Here is a 22,630-nt window from a genome sequence, read left to right as displayed (position 1 = left end):
TTTTGGTGTATTGATTACCATTTGTAATTTGGTATTTGGCTGTGTTGCGAGTATTTGCTGCACGGGTTTTTAAACTGATGATATTTTCGTAATTAGCAGGTGTTCTTTTTTTTTTTCATTTGCAGCATGTTGAGCTCTCTCCTGGCCACTGTTCAAACCCAAAATTACAGTTGCAGCAGGGCTCCTTATCCTTTCATTTTTTTCTTTCCCACTGAAGTTTATTGTTGAATTAATTCAACTGTTGAATTGATCTCAAAATCCAATCAACAGCCGATGAATAGAACCCCTGCCTTATTTTTTTTCTTTTCCGCTGTTGGATGTCACAATATGGAAGAAATGTAGCTACCTCCATTACATTGTAACTTTAATAGTCCAGTATTATGCATAAAATCTTTGAATATTGTTGGTATTTTGGTTATGTAATAAAGGGTGTCTGGCGTTAAATTAACCTGTTATGGCTTCGTTCGGTCTCGTTACAGGAAGGAATTAAATTATTATGGCATCAGCAAAATACAGTATCGAATCAATTTGATATCAATTTATTTATTTTATTAGTACATAACTAATTTCAATACAAATGTGTATATTGAGTAAAAACCTGTTTTACAGTTGAATGTGTATACCTGTTTGATAAAGAACAGGATATACATTTTATTTTGAAAATTTATTAATTTGCTCTGTATGGATATGTGGTATTAATTTTGTGCAAGTCTTCAAATTCAGTGGTAAAGTGGCACAGACATCATTATAGACATCATTTGTTTGTTTTCCACAGAAAATTGTTGGACCCGGGATTATCATCAAGCTCAAGAAAGAGCATGTTTCTCAACCTCTTGTATAAATCTCTAAAAGCTGACATAGTGCTGAGACGGGTGAAGGCGTTTGTGAAAAGGTTACTTCAGGTCAGTTGTGAACAGACCCCTGCCTTTGCATGCGGTGCGTTATTCCTCGTGTCAGAGGTGATGAAGAATAAGCCAGGCCTCAAGCTACTGCTACAGGAAGAGGGGGTAAGTCTGCACCCTCACAATCTGCATATTGTGTTGTTTAGTCAAGGATTTTCTATTTATATTAGGAGATGCCATTGGAGAAAGTGTGACAGTTGTGGATGTAATAAAAATGGAGTATTGAGGTAAAGCAGAATACTTCCCGTCACAATTGTCTTTGACTTCTCTAATAAAACAGCATTTTTTGTTGTGAACTCTTTTAGCTGTGGAAACACATTGAAGATTAGCGGACAGGTTACCAATAAGCTTTTAATAAGCAATAATCAAATTTGGCTGAGAAATCACTCCCAAGAGATCATTTAAAGTCGTTGTGTAAAGCATCAAACAGACATTACAAAGAGTAGCTTCAGCAAGAAATTTTGTTTGATAAAATTTATTACATATACTCTTTTGGACAATGAAGGTGAGTAAATGATGACACAAGTGTCATTTTTGGGTGGGTAAACTATATCTTTTATTATTATTATTATTATTATTATTATTATTATTATTATTACTCTGTAAATATGAAATTATTTCTTTAATGAAATGATACTGTAAATAATAAAATAAAGCTGCCAGTAGGTGGTGGTAAATGTCTTAATGATTAAGTCATCGAGTCATTTATTCATTTGATTCATTCAAAAGGCTGATTTATTGAGGAGTGAAGTAAATGGTTCTTTATGAATGGTCCATTGACTCATTAGGTTTGTTCGACTTGAAGCGGATCATCACCATCAGACCGATCGGTGTGTGACATCAAAGTCCTGCGAGAGCTGTAGTGAGCAGACGGCTCCTTATGCTTTTGAACTACTCTCTCGGTTCTTTGATGTCATACACTGATTGATCTGTGCAGAGACGCTTCAGATCCGACGCGCCTATGGTTCAGTGCACCAAATGTTGCTCAGAGACTAACAGTTCTGCTTTGTCTTTATATTTTCGTTGGCAGAATTGAGCAAAACAAACAACATTGTGTCTAAAATAACACCATATTAACTTCTTTCTTACTGAACTGTTGCATAAGATCAGTGTCTTGTTTGCAATCACGTGATATTGCATTTAGCCTATTGCTTGTGTGATATTGCTGAACTATATGACGTAACTCTTACCTGTGTAATGCTGTGTTGATGTTTTTGTTAACTTTAGACAGGGACAAGCTCTGTTTTTTGTTTATTGCTGCTTCTAAAAAAAAGTCTCTTTGCAGGATGAGGAGGAAGAGAAGTATCAGGACCTTGAAGAGGATGCCGATGATGACAGCATTGCTGAGGAAAAACTTGTGCATACTGACAAAGATGAAAAAATACAGAGTGTGAAACAATGCCAGGTGAAGCCCACTGCATCATGGGTACATCATCAAAACTTGGGAGGTGAGCCTTAATAATAATTACTTCATATTTTTTTAACAACATTTGTGTTTAAATGCATGTTTGTTGACCTAAAAAGGAATGTCACCAACATTTTAGTCAGTCACACTGCTTCTGTTGTCTGTTTTCTTCTGTATGTATATATACTAGGGGTATAACGCTACACAAACATGATGGTTCAGTACGTACCTCGGTTTTGATGTCACGTTTTGGTATGATTTGGTATGATAAAACAGGAAGAAAAAACTAAACATTAATTTTTTTTTATTTATTTATTTATTTTTTTATTAAACAATGGTCTACTAAACAAATTGCTCTTTAAATAAATTCAATTGTAATTAAGTTTAAAAAAAAAAGAAAAAAAAAGCTTCTCCTCTAAACTATAGGGAGCCCTTGTACATTACTATAAGATACAATTAACAACAGAGCCCAAACTTAAATTCAATTACTATTTATTTTTAACAATATTAATTAACATTGCAATAAAAAAGTTAGGCAAACATGTTTTTAAATTAACTTCTAAATTATAATATTTCTGTTTGTTCTTGAAATAAAATAATTTACAGAGTGGCTGTCATAACTTGTTTGATAACATATTTGGGTCAAAGACAAAGAAGGGTTTTAAGCATAAAAACAAGTGTAATGCTGCTTTAAATTGTTGTTGTTTTTCCCTCCAAAAAAATTCTGTTTAATTTAATTGCAATTTTGTTTTTGTTTTTCTGAGCAAAAAATAAATATCATATATTTTTGCCTAATTTACAGAAGACACCCACTAAAATCTCATTGTGTAACAATCTTGTTGTGAATGTTTACTACAAAATTATTTTTTTTATGTTTTTTAGAATAATTAATTTCTTCCCAAATACTAATTAGTTGTAATTTTACATTTTTAAAATTTGCCTCTATCCTAGGTTTTGCTCATTGGTCAGTAAGAATTTTTTACTAATTTAAAACACAAAATTTAATATGCTCCCTTATTCTTTTATATATTTTAATTTGTACACGTCAGAATAAACATGTTGTTTGAATTTTTACATAAATATTGTTACACTGAATTATTTTGTTTCATTATTTCAACCAAATTTTGACATTTTATCCTCCAAAAACTTATTTGAAACCTTAAAAGTAGACACTTGCATTTAATGTGCTTTCTATGGACAAAATCACTTTTGTAAATTTCTTTTGATGCGGACATCTTTACGTCTTTAACCCATTTATTTGAACATGTATTTAATAATTAATACATCACTAACAAGTAAAGTAAAATATAATTATATATTCTAATATTTCACAAAATGCTCTTATTTAGACTTAATTTCTCTAGCAAAGTTTTTATGTAGATTTTTTTTAACTTTCCTGAGCTAAATGAAATGTAGACTTAATCTTTTGTTTACAAGTTGTTTAAATGACGTCTTTCCGCAGTTGAAACACTAATTGAGCGATTACTTTAGGGGTGAGATATATTTCCCGTTAAAACTAGTAATTAAGAGGAAGGGATGAACGCGCTCATTCGCGTGCCGCGCTGGCATCAGAACTGAGGCGTTTATACAGCGATCTGTCGTGCCACATCAAAGGGCATTTATTGCATATAACATAAATATATTGTATATAGCATAAATATATAAAAGACTTTCTCGTTCTGCGTCTAAAATAAATGAAATTCTGGTCACAAAAAAGAGACCGAAGCATTAGTTGTGAGTGGGGTGGCCAACCTTCGCCCCGCCCCTGCATTAACTGCATTATATATTTTTAACGCTGTTATAATCAGTGATGTTGTCTGCAGTGCATGCACATCACTGTTGTTTCTGATGACAGAATTCGCCAAAGTGCACTGACCAAAACTTTTGTGTATCAGCAATGTTAATATTAATAAAATCCCTTAAATAATATATTTATTAAGGGATTGTTTATTTAAATATATTATTAGAAGAACTATTTTTTGTTTGTTATAATAATGTTTTCTTTTCTTGTGTTTTTATGTATGAGTTTGGGCTGTTTAATATTAGGATTTTGTCAAAAATCCCCCAGCACCCCCCAGATAAAATATGTTCCCGTGGCTATGCATTTTCCTGATCAGTCATTGCGATCACTTCGAAGTACTTCAGTACATAGTTACCCCTGGCCATTCCTAGATTTAAATATTTACTTTTTTGACATTCCAGTTCTCTTTGAAAGATTGTACTTGATTTCTTATGCTGTTACGTTATCATTATATCAGTGACATAAAATGGTCTTAAAATAACAATGTCATACATTTATCACAATGATTTCTGGTTCAATTTATTGTCTGTGTTATTGTGACATGCCTACTGATTTTATAAAGCTGCCTCCACATGCCACTTTTTTATGAGCCTTTTTCTTCATTGCAAACCTTTCTGGTCTTCAGGTAGTTTAAATAAGGTGACGTATGACCCCATGAACAGAAACCCTTTATACTGCGGGGCAGATCACACGGCCCTCTGGGAACTGCAGAAGGTAACGAGCCTAATACTGTCTTTCCATTCTTCTCTTTATCGCTGTGATCTGTACTCTGACATCGTGACCAAGTGAGTGTTATTTCTTTCAGCTGTCCTTTCATTTCCATCCCTCCGTGGCTCTTTTTGCTAAGACTTTATTGCAGGTAACAACTTTCTTTTGTTTAAATTCAGTCTGAGGTCAAAATGGTACTATGCTAATGGTACTAAGAAATCAAAACAATAATCAGTTGCTAAGTAATTTTGTCTCTTCAGAAGGTTTCAGATTTACCAATTGAGTTTCTGTGCTTATGTAGTGATGCAACTGTGCACAATATATTGAAAGCTGGATATATTGTTACTTGCAACATATGTTTCAGATTATAACAAACCTCGAAACAACACAACATGAATAGATCTTGATGCAATATGAGATGTTGACTTACGATTCTTTGTCATGTCTGAGGGTACTTGTATTAATAGCTGAATACTTACATGACTGCCTTTTACCTGCTTATTGTGATCAAATGTAATAAATTAAATGGAAGTCATACGTTGTAAATTATTGGGAATGCGCTGATCAATCTGCTTTGGTCAATCTTAGTGTTAAAATATTGGTGCTTGGTTTGAGCCTCAAATTTCCAAATTGATGTACCACAGCAGTGGCTCAGGGCACATGGCACATGACCAAACTCTTATTGGTTTGGCAGCCTTTTTTTTTTTTTTTTTTTTTTTTTTTTTTTTTTTTTTTTTTTTTTGCAGTTTGACCGAAAAGAGATTCAAACTCTGAACAAATTCAAATCTTAATCACATCAACCATTTGTCTTGGTGTAAACAGGGCTTAATCTTCCTAAATGAGTGGAAGGTTTAGACTGCATGACTTTGAAATCTTCAAACTTCAGCTTTTTAAGCAACTTTAAACTTTTGGACATCAAAGTTTGTCTTAACAAAATTTAATAATATTATTATTATTCATTTGACCCACAGGGAGAGTTCATCCTGTACACAGGGGATCCGCTTCAGGACTTCACACTTATCCGATTCTTAGATCGTTTTGTATTTAGGAATCCAAAGCAAACAAAGGGAAAACGTAAGCAAAACTCTGCAAAATGCCACTTTGGACTCTTGAACTGGTGACTTTATTCACTTTGCTAAATTTATCCTTTACATTCTAGAAAACACAGATTCTACAGTGATGCAGCCCAAAAACAGGAGGATGTTAAACAATATTCATTCATTACCAGGTGAGGCCTGTGTGTTGTGCCAAAAAAAATGTCTATAGCATATTCGTTGAATTACTATAGAAGTCAGATTAGGGCTGCACGATGATATTGCATGTGAATGTCATGCGTGTTCTACAGCTCTGTGTAGTAAATGCTGCTCCATCTGAAAGCACGTGATGTAGATTTACTACTAATCACAGAACTGGCTTTACTGACGAGATGCGCATGATAATCACACGCGATTAATCGTGCAGCACTAATTCAGATGGTGAGCAGTTATTTACTACTATACTATACATGCACAGAGTTTACATGCAATCCAATAAGATGAGCAGCTGCTCCATTTAAGGCATTGTCTTATGTTTTTTCCAATATTTTCTAATTTAATACTCTTAAAATTTGTGAAATTAGTAAGCTGGACAGTTTCAATTGTTTCGTTACTCCAACAAATTTTACAAAGATTAGGGATATCTGGAATGTGAAAGATCTAGAATTTGCATTGTTTCAAAATTTGTGTATGGAAATAACTCAAGGGCAGATTTCCTTTTCTACTGACCAAAATGGAAGATTTTTTTTTTTAAGTTTGAAATCTTGGCTAATGACAGCTGTAATGTTTCAATGGAAATCATCACACAAAAAAGCTACAAACCTTATGAGTGCTTTATTTTGCAAAGATTTAATAAAAAATATTAATAAATGCACATTACTTTTCATTAAAAACTCAACTGATTTTTTCACACTTAAATATTCATCAGTAATCAAGAGAAAAGGTAAATAAGCTCCTTTCTAAAGATTTTTTCCAGCTAACAAACAGAGCTATGAACACTGGATATCTTTCCCAAGATAAATGTGGCATTAGTTGGCACACAAGCTGTTTTATTTAAAAAAATAAATTAAAAAAAATTGTGGTTAAAAGACAGGTACATGATGCATTTCAGTAAGCTGTACTGTCATGTATATTATATTTTGCGCTGTAACTAGAGATAAAAGATGGGAGTTGAAGGTTCATGAGTGCTCTGCGCTGCCACTTAAACTGGCAAAACAAATTGTGTGGAAAATTAACAATCTGAAAGTTGAGACTTTGATTTTTATCAAAAGTAAGATTATTTTGGATGAGAGGAGCACAATAATGTTTACTGAAATTTTGCTCAGGCCTCAAATGAAAACGGCTTAGACTAAAAATCAGGCCTCAAATGAAAACTTATGAAAACGGCTTAGACTAAAAGATAGATCTTGGGATTTAAAAGGGTTAGTTCATCCAAAAATTAAAATTGACATTTTTTTCACCCTCATATTGTTCCAATCACTAGACTTTTGATTAAGACATTTTTAATGAGATTTATGTCCTTCCATCGAAAGTCCAGGGAACCAAATCTTAAAATATCCAAAAAGGTTATATAGGCTTTAATTAAATAACGCCTTGTTTCCGTAAAATTGTAGAGCCAACAACTATAACATCCTGGTTTTATAACAGGCTATGAGGAAGAACAACAGTCATACAGTATTTGTTTGTTTGTTTTTGTGCAGTGAACTGTGAGGAATATTTGGCCAAAAAGGAAAGTCAGATACCTGTGGATGAGGTGTTCTTCTACAGGTTAGTAGAATCATCCATCAAATACAAATGACTGTCGTCATTCAAGAGAGGGCTAAAACAATGTAAACATGCTGTTATGTGTCACTCAGGTACTTTAAGAAGCGAGATTGTTGTTATGCAGAGACACGGTGGAAAAGACCAAAAAGAAACGAGGACAACGAGAGTTTGGAAGATGTTGATGATGATGAATTTGAGCGGGTGCTTGGTAGGCCCTGAAATTGACACCATTTTTTCTTTATTCTTTAAAGTTTCATGTGAGAAACCTGACCAAAATTCTGTCTCCTCAGATGCTTTTGAAGGAGACAGCTTTTTCACTGAGTTCAAGGATGATGACTTGGACTTTGCAGGGTATGTCCAGTACGGTTTACACCGTCATACTTCATCACGTGTAGTAATGACACTGCAGGTGTGGTCGAAAGCACCATTTTCTTATGTCCTGGTTGATAAGGAGCTAGTATGGAAGAAAATAAAAAGTGGAGGGAAAGCAGATCAAATTAAAGACCCTTTTGATGCATTCTTTCAAATGAAATTATATTTTTCAATATAATCAAACTCAAATGGTGGACTAGATTTTGACTGTAGCAGTCCGCAGATAAAAAAGAAAAACTCTATAGTTATAATATTCACAGAAGCAAATTTAGTACTTATGAACTTGCATGCATTTATTTAGAATGAATTCAAGCAGCATAGTAAATGTCAAGACTGTGAGCTTTTACTGTCTTTTACTTTATACTTCACTGTATTTTAGATTTTTTAGATTGTCCTTTTTAACAGGTAACAGATAACTACTCCTGCACGTGATGTGAGAAAAAGATGTTTAGTTTTTTCCCATCATTTTAGTTTAAACAAATGTTATAATATTTCATCCCCTATTAAATGAGAAACAAATAAATAAAACATAGCTATGATTTAGCTAAAACAATGAAACCAAAAAGAAGGGATGGTTATGGATTAATAACGTCCTCATGTTCAAACTCAAGAGTTCTTTACAATTCAAGTAAAACCTTTGTTTTTCATTCAGCCACATTTTTTTTTTTTTTTTTTTTTTTTTTTTTTTAAGATAAATCATAGGAACAAATAAATAGTCTTTTTGAAGGAACGATTAAATGAAAAGTGATCAGTTAATTCACGGCTGTTATATTTTTCAACATGTCATGCAGGGCTCTTTATAAGGGAATCGATGTGCCAAAAAATGACATCATAAATAAACATGCGCATGATCTGTTGAAATGCATTTTATGAATTATTAAATGTTCTATTTGTGACATTAATGTGGTCACACATTGATGAGTGACGAGTTTCACATGTGACTGGGTTGTATTTACCACCACATATAAATGGTGGCCAAACTATCTTTGTTGCAGCAATGTGATGCCAAAGTCCAAGAAAGGTCGAGATAAAGACGGAGAAGATTCTGACGATGATGATGAAGATGATCTTGATGATGAGGAGGTCTCTTTGGGCAGCATGGATGAAGACTTTGAAGATGAACTTGAGGATGAAGGTGGAGAGTTTATGGACATAGAAGAAGAAGATGATGATGATGATGAGGATGATGCAGGTCTGTCAAATCTTTCATTATCAAAATTAAAAATAAGTATTTCTGTGTAATGTCAAAGATGAGAAATGGAAAAGATCTAAAGGCTGACTTCAAAGAACTAACAGCGACAAAAGCCGAAGGTGTAGTCGCCTCGCATCAGCAGCGTCTGGATCAAAAAAAGCTGCACTTGAATCCACTGCTCAGACTACAACCAGCTGCAAACTAACACGTTCTGTGCCTGCGTGAGAGGAATTGACTCTCTGTATCAGCAGCTCTCAATAGTAAATATTCGTCATTCAAAAGGACAAACAAAGCAGCGCTTGCTTACCATTTTGAATATCAGTAACATTGATAATTTTCTTCATTTTAATTGGCTCATGTTGTTATGAAAACATTTGTATATTGGAAGATCAGTTACATTAAAGCAGCCTTCTCTCTGTGCCACATGCATTTACTTAACTAGTTTAGTTCACACTTGCACCAAACAATAGCACTAGCAAGACAGATGAAAGTAACACGAAATCACCTGCTGATTAAAGAATGGCTTTATTAGACCACATTCACTCAAATCAAAGGTATTATAAAAATAATATATTGCATGAGTAAATAATAGTCAGAATTGGTTTTCATTTAAAACTATTGCAGCTTAAAATTTTAGGTATAAAGTTGTTTCACTTTTGATACATTATCACATTCAATAAAATATTTTATAGTATTCGGAGGGGTTTTTCGTAGTATTTACAATTGAAGCTTTTCTTGTGATATAAGTTTTTGTTTATACAGCAACCTTTCTGTTTTAATTTCGACAATGAAACCATTTTTTTTTATTGTATCCATGTGGTACAGTAACCATGGTATAAGCAGAATAAATGGCCCTGGAACAAAGTATTGAATTATAGCACTTTGCCAGTTCTGATTAATTAGCCGGTTCAGGTGTTTGATTAGTGTTGGAACTGAACTCTACAGGATTTTGTGTATTTGTTTTTGCTTTTTTCCTCATCCATTTTTTTTCTTCAGTGTTTTGGTAAGATTCACCCCTACTTTTTTCCCAATCCACTGAATCAATTGTTTCCTGTGTGTGTGTGTGTGTGTGTGTGTGTGTGCATCATCCAAAAGGTGCTCAACCTGCAAAGAAGAAAAAGAAAGGAAAAATGGAGGACCAGTCAGTGTTTGCATCAGCTGAAGAGGTAGATGATTTATGGGCTGAATGAAACAATGTTACACTTCACAACATATTTAAAGTTTTTATAAAGACTATAGTATTTTAAAAATACTAAAACGGTGTATTTCTCTGTTTTCCTGTTGAAACAGAGCTACTTTCATGTTTTGTATCACTCTGATTTCACCCTCTTTACATGTCAGTGGCTGATTAGTACCACTTTAACAAGTCTCCAGTTAAAGCAGGGTGACTCCACCCACAGTTATGATGGAAGTGCTTAGCTAGTTATTCCTACACCAAATATGTGCCATTTTATATATACAATGAGTAAATTTATAGACTAAATGTGCATTTGTAAATAATTCTTAGTAATTAGACACATTTGCACATCACCTCAGAAGAGAGGAGATTTTAAGCACCTCAATAACAAAAATGCAGCTGAATGAAAATATATATTTTTTTTATTTTTTTTTTTAACAGTTTGGCTGTTTGCTGGAAGAAAACACGAGCTTGAAGTTTGAAAACAGTGATATGAATGCAATGGCCAATACGGACAAAGCTGGTGAGTGCTGAAAATAGATTTCCCAAAGAAAACTGAGTTCATACACAACAATAAAGAGTAATGTTTTATCAATCCAAACTGTTCAGTAGCCTCAAACGGTTTCTGTGAGTGAAATCTGTTGAAAGAAACTTTAGATTTGCTGCTTTTGTGGAGTGAAATCTTCCCTCATTCTCCTGTGTCTCTTCAATCAGATGTCAAGCAGCTGAAGTGGGAAGTTAAACGGAATGACTGGATTCAAGGTAGAGATGTCAAAACTCTGCGACGGAAAAAGGCCATGTTCAACAAGAGAAAGTTCGGAATGGCCAAAAAGCTGAAGAGTGTCAAAAGGAAGAAGTGATGACCAGAAACTAGAATAAGTTTATAATCTCTTTCTCCCACTTGGTGGACCAGACCTCCTGATCTGCTTCACCTGTGCCTTAGATTCCTGTATATATGTGATGGGGGGAATGCTATGGAATGTTTCTAAAATATACTAGTTGTAATGTGGTTTAGTCAGTATTGGATGTTTCAGGCGTTTGCAGTGTTGTATTAAATCCAGGGTTCATCCATAGTTTAGAAAATGCTTTGTTTTATGCTTTATTGTTTTAAAATGTTAATATCTTGTGTACTATCTAATGTTTTCCGGTGTTTTTTGTTAGTCATCACAAACAGAATTGTTCAAGTCAGTGGGCATCAGTAAACATATCGAGCACAATATTCTTCCACCAGTTCTAGTGTGAACCTACAGCATTCATTTTCTGAGCATATGAAATATGGCAGCAAATTTTTTTCCATTGCATCACAATATTTTAAAAAGCAGATAAATATACAAGTACAAAACTTTGCAGCAGCTCTGTTTGCGGCAGCCCTAGAAGCAGACCTGATATAAATTAAAACACCAGTGTAATCTTGATCTTAATAGCAGCTGAAAACAGGGCCCTGGAAATAAAACATAAAATTATGAAATAAAGACTCTCAAACTCCCTCTCTTTAACAAAACTAGAGATGAATGAAATAAGACTACTACAGTTTCCACAGTTTACAATCATCATTTCAACAGTACAAGAGACATAACCTGAAACAACATGCACCTGATAGTGTGACGTCTGGAGCCAGTTACATGAAACGTGGGCAATGTGAATTTGATTCACCTCTCATGAGGATCTCAGCACAATTCATTTTTCTGTGAAGATCATTATGAAAACTATTACGATCATTTATCTTGTTTACACAGCAAGAAGAGGGCCACATGAAAAGCCGGCGAAAGCAGATATTCCCCATCACTAACAGATACATTTGGCTTGATGGTTATTTGGAGAGGAATAAACCCCTTAAACATTACTAACAAAGCCAAAAATATTGGGTTTAGGCAATCTTGGTTTGATTATTGGCTTGTTTAATTATGTTTTATTATCATCCCCCTAACAGCAGATTATCACAGCTTTATTGTGGAGATTTAACAGTACACTTCTTGATTTAAAAATGTAATCACTGAATTATTGGTCATCAGTTTAAAACTTGTGCGTACTTAAGATCTAGCTGAGTCATCTTTTTACAGCGCTTTATACAAATCAGCTTAAGGGAGTTTAACAGGGAAAATAATAGAATCAATGATGCAAATGAAAAATGAGATATAAATTCTGCTGTAAAGCAGTTATGGCAAGACAATGGTGTCATTATTCTGCTCCAGAAAGTTCATTGTTGGTTCGGTTCAGTTCAATAACATTTGTTCATTATGAAACGAGTTCAGTTTGGCTATAAGCAGCTCTATTGAAGATCTATTGTCATTATTCAGATCCACTCAAGTCTCGCATATTTTTGAACTTGAAAAATGAAAGTTGTCTTCTCAAAAATTAAGCAGCTGGATGTTGATGCAACAATTGTGACCCAAAAGGAACTGCACATTTTTGTTAGAAAGACCTGTTCCAGTTTTTCAAAAGAGATGACAACTACTTTTCACAACTCGGTACAGTTAATGAGGGTATAGGGGGTCATTTTAAACTCTTCATAATCAAACAGACCTGATATAACCCAACAACTTGATAGTGGAGACTCCAAGACCTGACACTGATGGGTCACCTGAGGAAGACATCCAGAGTGTGTGATGTTGGTGTGCCTTCATAATCAAGGTTGGGAAACACTGCTCTATTAAACACTCTTTCTTGTGTCTTGTTAAACATTTAATTTCAAGAGTCTGGCAAATAGGATTTCTCCCTCCCTTTACTGCTGAAGCAGCTTAGACACTTTTTGGAAGGCCTACAACTAGACGTTGGGAGATGGAGGCAGTATTGGTCAAACTAAAGAAAAAGACGATACCAAGAGTATTCAATAAGGAAACATCTTTCTTATTTCCTGCCATTGCCTCCCTTTTTTGGCTTGTAAAATAGTTAACATTAACTGCTTCAAATATAAGACCATATATCGACCTCAGAGAGGTCTAATACCGTGGTTCTCAACTCTGGACCTGAGAACCCACTCTTCCTTATTATATACACCTGATTCAGATTATCAGCTCCATGAACAGAGTATTGTGTGTCAAATAAGGGAAACGCAAAAATGCAAAGTGGTGGGTTCCCAGGACTAGAGCTGAGAACCACTGTATCAGACCGGGCGGTCTCTGATAAAACTCCTCACACAATTAAAATACAAGGTGAAAAACAGTGGGTTTCAATAAGGAAAGTAAAACTACATGTCATGTCACCTACCTTTATGCAATCTGTGCAGCAATAAATCATGCTTTTTTTCTTTTTTTTTTTTATGGAGACCATCAAACAATAAAATATATATTTCACCTAATCCGGACAATCAGCACAGTCCAATGCACATCTGTAGCACAGGATTACATCTGGTTGTGTAGTTAAACGTGAATGCTGCTACATTATGTCCATTTACTGTCTTTTCATTGGATGTCCAGCTCAGCAAAACCAGCCACTGGCAATGGTGCGGTGTTCTTCTGCATTCCTCTATACTGAGCCAGCCGACCTCGATTAAGCACAGAGAAGAACTGAAACCTGTGTCCCATTTTGTCAGGGTTAATTAGCATGTCATAGCTGTGGACGAGCTGCGCTCTGGTGGAGGGGTCAGGACAGTTCCTCAAGAGGACCTAAAGCGGAACGCGACAAAGCAAATATCAAGAGTTAAAACAACATCTTATCCAAAACAAAGGGTTAAAACACAAGTATTTCAGGAAGGTACATAAAGGATCAGCTGATACAACACCAGTTTTTTTTTTAGGTTTTGGGAAGATTTTTAGCTCACTTCTGGGTACAAATTTGTTCCCAGAATATTAAGTAGGTACACATATACATACAAACAACAGTTTCATTTCAAATATACAAAGTATTTATCCTTAACATGATTAGGTGTGTGTACAGACTCATATTCATTTTTTAAAGGATTCTTTGATGAATACAAAGTTCAAAAGAACAGCTTTTTTAAAAAATGACTTAAAACCTTAAAATGTTTTCCACCAGCCTTTAACTCAAAACTTTGCTCAGAATGTTTTTGGAGGAAGCACACAGACATCAGTATTGTCTTTCTCACCTGCAAGCGTGAGTCAATACCCATGTTCTTCAGGAAGGATCTTTGTGTGATGGGTCCCAAGCAGGTCACCTCAGTTCCTGTCATTTTCCTCAGGTAACTGAAGTCAACATCTGCTGTCAAGTCTGCCATGCCAGGTGCATCCAAGACATTGTGGAGTTGATGGCCTTTAAAGCCCTGCCACAGAAATGACCTTTTTAACAACAAAATACGGTGACTGCCTGACCCAAATTTCAGAAAACAGATCAGTCTCATGTGGAATCAGTGGATGGATTTTGGGCCAACGTTTGTAAAATGAATGTAAATCTACAGTACACTCAATCAATGGAACAGAACTTTCTGGGGAGTACATTCCTTTTTATATTTACATTTTTAAGTTTACCTGAGTGATTCTGAACACTTAAATAGTAAAGCATGACTTCCTGTTTCACTGGAACAAGATTGGGTATGTGAGCATTTACTGAGAACTTAACATTTTAAATGACTTGTTATATATAAATATTAATAAGTATTTGCTGCTTTTGCTGAATGAGATCGAAAAGAGAGCCGGTAAAATAATCTGATCTTTCCTTCACTAGTGTAAATGAGACTCGGCTGTTCTTTTCTTCATTTTTCATCAAATAGCATGATGGTACACTGTTACCAACAGGTTAAGTGGGGAAAAAACAGAATAGCCATAGGAAATAAAACAGATATATTGTGGACGGAATAAGCATTAGAAAGCCTGAGAGAGATGACTATTATGGCACTTACTCTGAAAGTATCAGTTTTTGTTCCATCATGTCCATAGTCTACAATCAAGGCTGCACCTCCGTCCTCTGCAATCCGATTGGCCAGTTTCTGAACAATGACTCCACCTTCTGGACATACTTCCACATGCTGTCTGTTTTCATCTTTCTAAAAAGAATAATTTACAGGGTTCAGTCAGTGAAAAACAAGGATGCCCAAGATGATGAAACCAAGAAATCTTTTTAAAACACAACAAAATTATCTGATATTTTTTAGATATTTTGAAATGAGCATCTATAGGGGTCATCCCTCTTATGATATTTAAAGGTGCTGTATGTCAAGTTTTTGACTCGACTAAAAATACCATAATATGTTTGCAGATATTTAAGAACCATGCTAAGTTAACATACTTGTTTATCTGGAAAACAATGCTACAGTCAGTTATTCTCCTTTGAAAATGTGCGTTTCGGGCTGCAATGTAGGTCTCTGTTTTGGTTTGTGAAACCCGCCCACTGCCAGTTCACCAAATTGTATTTCAGCACCCCGGGTTGCCAGTTGGCCGAAAACACAGTGTATTTCATTTCATTCATCGTCATGTGCACTCGTTCCTGTTGGTGTCATCAATCTGGCAACCTGCATGTGTGTCAAGTCTGAGGAGGAGGGGACTGGTGAAAAAAACCCTCTCCAATATTTTGAATTTGGACTGCAATACCTAGTTCAGCCACTTGGTGTCAATCCTACATACAGCACCTTTAACAGCTGATGGGTTTTTTGACAGTTACACCGCTCCAGGGAGTCAGAAATTGACTGGCAGGTGTCACTTCTTTAGCCAGCATATGCAATATGTTAATTGTTGTTAAAGTGTTGTGTGACTCTACATATTTTATATTTATTTATTATATTATTTTATATATTTCCATTTAACCTTACTACTTTGGAAAGCATTGCTGTTATTTTTAAATGTACTATAGAATTAAAATTGTAAAATTAACAATGCATGTCTTCCCATCAGCTGCCTGTGATCAGCCACATGACAATGTTAACAAAAGAGGAGGAACTCACCTGTATAAGAATGCTGGAGGCCAGCGTAGGACTGTGAGAAACCACAAATCTCAGTTTATCTGGACTTTCAGGATCAATATCAACCATCACCTCCCGCCAGCCTTTCTCGGTTCTCTAAACGAAAAAGAAAAATTCATTTTGGCCTGTAAAGTAATGCTAATGTTCATGTTTGAAAAACTTATTAAAAATGAATTTATCCTAAGATTTGTAATATTTCATGTGAATACTGAAGTTAATAGTCTGATGTACCTGAAACTTGTGAATGGGTATAGCGTCAAAAAACTCATGGGCAAGGAAGACACTAAAACCTGGCAAAGGAAAGCAGACTTTAGCTACAACAAACTAAGAGCATCATTTCCCATCAACTAGAGTTTGTGCGATTACATGACAGGACAGTCTGATGCATCCGTACCTCTTGGGATGTCCTCTATCCTGCGATACCAGTATATCGGCAGGCCTGTACGTGTGGTGCCACTGCGGTAAACAGGCTGATCACCATCACTGGGCTGTGTATTATCTCCAGTTAGACATTCAGCCTGAAACTGGCTCAGCTTTGGGCTGACCTCCACAAGATGAACAGAGATATCCGTCTCACCCAGGACAGTTTTCAACTGACTGAAGACCTGTTACATATGAACACACTTGTTTATATAACAATTCAAAGTATCCCCACACTTGGGATATGCAATAGTATATTACACAGCACCCTTCGCTGATTGTCACCTTTGGTAAATAAAAGCAAACCTTGCAGTGAAAAAAGTCTTTGCAGTTTATCCTCACAAGGTACACTGTAATGATTTAAACAATTAATTTATCTGTTCAGGGGGTATTCCAGAAAGGAGGTTATTTGGTAAGTAAGCAGATAAACTCAGCTTTTGATTCCAAAAACATGGAACTTTCAGTGTATGTAAGTAGCCATAGCAACTTGTTCTCTGAACATAACTTGCTCCGGAGTAGGTTATGTTTCAGGGTTAGTTCACTTCAGCGAGACTCTAGTGGGCATGACAGATTATACACAATTTTATATATTATTACAATATAGTTATGTAATATAATACGTTAAATGCACTAATATAAGCACTAATATGGTTACTATATTTATTTTTTGGCATATATAATAGTTATCTGTATAAATAATAAAACACTTATGACAAGTAATGTTTAATTTATTATATACAGTATATCTCACACATCATGGATTGCCATTTTCTATGATGTATTTCTATAATAAAAAATACATATCTAATATGACTTATTATATAATTAGCATCAAACAAACAATATAATTCTTATTCTCAAGGATTAAAAATTAAACAAAAAAAAAAGGAAAATGATTGCACAACCACCAGTTCAGTGGTGATATGAATCAAGTATGCAAATGGCCTTTGTACAGAAGAAGTAAGAAGTAGCATGGCGTGCTTTTTCTTAGCGTCTGTTTTCATAGTGACTTGTCGATTCGTCACTGAATGAGAATGTCTTGCATGTTAACCAGAAACATACTCTGGGTTAAATGAACTTACTCCCAGATGCGTTTTTGGAACCAACATACCTTTAAATTACACACATAAATTCTCACTCGACATGGAAGAAATCATCAGATGGCTCATTGAGATTACGATCCACCAGCAGCAGTTCAAGGATGAGGGGCAGTAGGACAAACCTCTCTCCCAGATCCCCCCTTTCAAGCGCATCAGCTACTCACCAAACAGGATGATATGGAGGCATACCTCCACACGTTTGAGGTGAGAGAGGGGCGAGAGGGAGGAGTGAGACCGCATTATTGCATCCTTTCTTACAGAGGAAGCACAGCGATGAAGCCCCCATAGAGCGAGCGTTATGAGATGTTAAAAAAAGAAATCCTGGCAAGAGTGGGGCTGTCTCCTGTCTCCCAGCAGTTTCATGACTGGTCGTATGAGCAAATAAGGGTGCGGACACAGGCTGCTTAATTGATCCGGCTCGCTCACCTCAGGCTCTTAACTTGCAATCCTACTGCTACCCAAGTTATTGACAGCCTGCCACCCTGGCTGACCTTATTGAAGCAGTGGAGCTGTCAGAAGCAGCATGTGCTTGTGATGCTGGAGAGAGAGTGGCAACAATTCCCTGGAGCAAGGCAACGAACCGGCGACTGCTGGAGGGCACCTCTCAACCAGTAAGCAGGTCAGCAGCCCCGTACCACAGGATGAGCCCATGCCCACATAACCTCATCCCCAAGGGCTAGGGCATGGACAGCAGGCTGCATCATACATCATGCTGGACTGAGAAAGGCACCCGAGCAGTAAGTACAGATCGAAGGAAAGCTGGCAAAAGCTAGGGTTGGGACAATAAATCTATGCATCGCGATTCTGAGATTATCTGAATGAATTGCGATTCTCTCTGGAATTGATTCTGATCTTAGTTTTAAGAGTCATGTTAGTGGTTAAATGTAATTGCACCTCAGCTTTTATGCTTTAATGAAGCGAGATTAATGTAAACACAGCCCACTATAAACACCCTTGTGATTCACTTCAGCCTTTTCAAACTGTATGAATGAAGAAAACAAATGCAAATAGACGTCTTCTGCCATTTTAGAGATTAGGGTTAGGGTTAGAATAATTGTTAATAAAATTTTGTTTTTTTGGTGGGGGGGTTTTACACCCAAAAGGTATTCTCGTAGCGTCACAAATTTGAAGTTGAGCCGCTGATGTCACATGGATGCCACTGCTACATTTCTGGGACCGGAAACATTGCAGTTGTGTTGCGGTCTATGGGAGGGTCAGAGAGCTCTCAGATTTCATCAGAAATATCTTAATTTGTGTTCTAAAGATGAATGGAGGTCTTACGTGTTTGGAATGAAAAAAGGGTTATTATTGACAGAATTTTCATTTTGGGGTGAACTATCCCTTTAAGCATCAGTGACACACAATTTCACTTTAAATAAAAGTGAGTGAAAATAAAATGAAAGACCAAGATGATAGATTTTTCCACAGCCTGTTTGCTCAAATTTACCAAAGGAGCCAATATTAGTACATTTTCTCTTCCTCTACCAGACAATTACAGTCTAACAGGTGATGGGGTGTTCATTGGAGTATTTACCCTCAGGATGTCACTGGCCAATGAGCCTCTACCTGGTCCGAGCTCCACTAACTGGAACATGTTGGATTTCCCAGCCGCCATCCACTCACTGACACACCAGACACCCAACAGCTGTGGAAGACCATATATAACGGTCATAAAATAAATATGATTGTAGGTATCAGTCGTCATTTTATTCAAAACCATGCTTACCTCTCCGAAAATTTGACTGATTTCTGGTGACGTAATAAAATCACCACCTGCTCCAAGCATGTCATTTTTCACGTAATATCCCTAAAAAGGCAAACAACACATTTTTGGTCTTCGGTGGAAGAGCGCTTGCTATCTAACTACCTCTTATAATGTCTACAAGTTGGGGGTGGATGGTATGTGTTTGCATGGACATTAATATAATCCATATGAATTAAAAGGCAAAAGACTACAAAAAAACTTTGCATACAAAATGACCAGCTTCTAAAAAAAAATTACATGCATTAGGAGATTTTTGATCGTTCCATCTCAGCATGCTCATATTGCAAATGACTAGCCTCAGGTATGCGGCTGCTCATTTAGAATAATCCAAATTTTCAAACACTGGAACGAGGTTAAAGTAATCAATACATACATCAATTTTTACATGATCAAGTAGCCCAACCAAAAAAATTACATTCATCCACAGAAATAAATAAATAAATATATATATATATAATAATAATATATAATTTATATATAAATATATATATATATAAAATAATAATAATTATAATATATATGTCTTGGGATTTTAATAACCAATATCATTTAAATAAGGACTGTGATTCATGTGAAAAGCTGTTTTTTTTACCCAGCGCTAATTGTAAGGACACAAAAAGTTTAACAGTTCTATAATATACAGTACAAAAAGTAAATGTGACATGATACATACCGCCACTGGATTGGTGAGTGCCTCCCTCATGTACTCAGCGACTGAAATGGGACCCGTGGCAGTAATTTTGGAGATAAGATGTTTACGGATGGATGAGTTTGACTCCAGTCTCTGGATGGAAGAGTCTGAGCAGAATCTGTTTTGCCACATGGTCCACCGCACTACAACAGACACCATTGCATCATTACTCATTTACATATCTGAAGCCTGAGTGACTGTGGGGCTATTCACCACAGCATCGTCAAATTAAATTTTGGTTTAGTTTCCATCAGACCCTATTGTAAGCTTTCAGAACACATGGAAAATATGCCAAAAGTTGTATGTAATCATTCTGTGATAAAGCCTGAAGCTGGTCACTGTTTGCAGCAATTATATAGATAAGTAGGCTTACAAGTGGGACGTTTTAAAAAAAAAAAAAAGTCCTTTTGTGGTCTGAAAAAAAAAAAGGTCATACAGCATTAAAACACCATCAGAGCAATAATAATGACTAAATTGTCACTTTTAGGTGAAATTAACTAATGTGCCTCAAGGACAAGGCACACTTACGGAACAAAACTATATGAGAATATACATATTACACAATATATTACCATATATTGGAAAATAGAGCATATATTTTTCAATATACAGCAATATATGCATTGACAATATATGACTGTATATGTACACACACACACATATATCTATATATATATACATATACATACATATATATATATACACACACATACACACAATAAGTTAAAGCAGATCTCTAGTTCCCAGCATGCTTTGCTTCGGACTGTTAAAGGAGAGTAAACATTTTAAAATTAAGTGTTATGTCATGAGTTTTTGCTCAATATTAATATAGGGGGAGATTTTTAGTGTTTAATGTTGTATTATTTTGAAATGTAAAAGGGTTTCTGGTATGTGTAAGTTTGTGGGGTTACCACTGTGCAGTGTAGAGCCTGTGGTTAGGAAGACCATTGGCCAAACTCTGTCAAATTATGTTACTTTATTTAAAAAGTAATGGCTGTGCCCTTTTCAGCACAGAGATAGACTGTTCACTAAGTGCTTTATTATGAGCAGGTGTGCTTATGCTGTTGTAATCCAGCTACATTTTAAAATATGAAACATTTATATCATAAATGATTATTAAATATAAGAAATATATATTTACATGTATGTGTGTATACTGCATTAATAAATATGTTCAATTTATTTTTACACAAGCAGTAACATATCTTATCACATATATATTCTATATATATTACTATATATATTTTAAAGTGTATTACTGAATATAAAATTACATATATTGTGATAAGTAAATATATTTTCACATATTTTTCAATACATGAAAGTGGCAATTCCTTTTGTATTATTCAATATATTGTAATATATTTAAACAATTAATTATTCTGCACAATTTCTAATATACTGTTATGTCATTTAATATATTGATCATTACATTAGAAAATATTTATTCTTCGCGTAAGGGCAGTCCACAGTACACAAGACACATAGACCCGGTTTACAAAAATACAGCAACAGTAGTAATAAAGTAAAACCTGGTAAGAAGTTTTATCACAGAATAATCCAATACGACGTGTACTCTAATGTTCAAGTGTCCTGAGGGCATCGATAGCGTTTGGTGAAAACCAAACTGAATGTAATTTACGATTTAGCGAAAATCCTGACCACGGTGGTCGTTTGGCTTGCCATTCATGGCCGTGTGTTCATGCAATTGTATTGTTGTAAGGAAAATATGGAATTATGTGACAGTTATGTGATCTTTCGTGTTTAACTAATTAATTTTTTATTTTTATTTTTTTACATTTGTATTTATTTATTTGACACAAGCTTCGGAGTAGCATATGTACACCAGCCTACTATAGCGGTGTATTTTCCGTACGAGTATTTAACAGTTATTTGATCTGAATGGCAGAAGTTAAGAACTGTTTTAGTTCCGCCGAGGATGAGTGACACTCGCAGAGCTAAGCATGCAACGTAGTGAGATCATGACTTCGATTAAAATAAACTAATCTCACCTTCTGGCATTAGCCGCTTCAGCCACAGTAGAGTCCTCATGCTGCTCGCCTTATTAGATGCGTCGAAATCATAGACTGTATAAAAACATCGAAATCATAAAACAATAATCATGGGAATGAACATTAACGGGCTACATTTACAAAATATCAACACGCTGTCACAAGTCCTTTATTCTGATTGGTCGAGGTTAAGCTTCTTCTTCTTCTTCTTACTCACTTTGATTGGCGAATCGCAGACACAAATTGAGCATTACCGCCATCTACTAAGGCACTGGATCAGAGACTTGACCTATCAAGCTTTCGATGTTTCTACGAGTTTACTTCAGCTCCTCCATGTACAACCCAACTGTTACTAAGTCGCTGATCCGTGTGCCATACATCCATAGTCTAGTATTGCTCTAATCATTGTTGAATAAATGTTTTTTTAATGCCAGTC

General features: G+C 35.4%; 2 protein-coding genes across 2 annotated transcripts in view; one reads left to right on the top strand and one right to left on the bottom strand.

The window, feature by feature from the left end:
* cebpz (CCAAT enhancer binding protein zeta) overlaps positions 1-11,488 on the top strand; it is a 20,340-nt gene extending 8,852 nt beyond the window's left edge. The window contains exons 3-15 of the mRNA XM_042747340.1: positions 776-1,007; positions 2,188-2,350; positions 4,734-4,822; positions 4,914-4,967; positions 5,788-5,890; positions 5,976-6,044; positions 7,551-7,617; positions 7,707-7,822; positions 7,905-7,965; positions 8,982-9,178; positions 10,274-10,344; positions 10,797-10,878; positions 11,070-11,488. Of these exons, the coding sequence (XP_042603274.1) occupies positions 776-1,007; positions 2,188-2,350; positions 4,734-4,822; positions 4,914-4,967; positions 5,788-5,890; positions 5,976-6,044; positions 7,551-7,617; positions 7,707-7,822; positions 7,905-7,965; positions 8,982-9,178; positions 10,274-10,344; positions 10,797-10,878; positions 11,070-11,215 (1,450 nt within the window). The 3' untranslated portion in view covers positions 11,216-11,488. The remainder of the gene's footprint in view (positions 1-775; positions 1,008-2,187; positions 2,351-4,733; positions 4,823-4,913; positions 4,968-5,787; positions 5,891-5,975; positions 6,045-7,550; positions 7,618-7,706; positions 7,823-7,904; positions 7,966-8,981; positions 9,179-10,273; positions 10,345-10,796; positions 10,879-11,069) is intronic.
* Positions 11,430-22,630, bottom strand: ndufaf7 (NADH:ubiquinone oxidoreductase complex assembly factor 7). Its single transcript, XM_019075717.2, has 11 exons — positions 22,412-22,630; positions 22,195-22,269; positions 20,165-20,325; positions 19,453-19,533; positions 19,261-19,371; positions 16,601-16,811; positions 16,438-16,496; positions 16,189-16,302; positions 15,151-15,294; positions 14,401-14,574; positions 11,430-13,960 (listed from the first exon to the last, which is right to left on the bottom strand). The coding sequence occupies exons 1-11, from the start codon at positions 22,452-22,454 to the stop codon at positions 13,757-13,759; spliced, it is 1,377 nt and encodes a 458-aa protein (XP_018931262.1). The 5' UTR covers positions 22,455-22,630; the 3' UTR covers positions 11,430-13,756.

The sequence above is a fragment of the Cyprinus carpio genome, chromosome B20 (genome assembly GCF_018340385.1).
Source record: "Cyprinus carpio isolate SPL01 chromosome B20, ASM1834038v1, whole genome shotgun sequence".
NCBI classification, from domain to species: domain Eukaryota; kingdom Metazoa; phylum Chordata; class Actinopteri; order Cypriniformes; family Cyprinidae; genus Cyprinus; species Cyprinus carpio.
The sequence above is the reverse complement of the archived record's forward strand: the minus strand, read 5'-3'. Positions and strand labels throughout refer to the sequence as shown.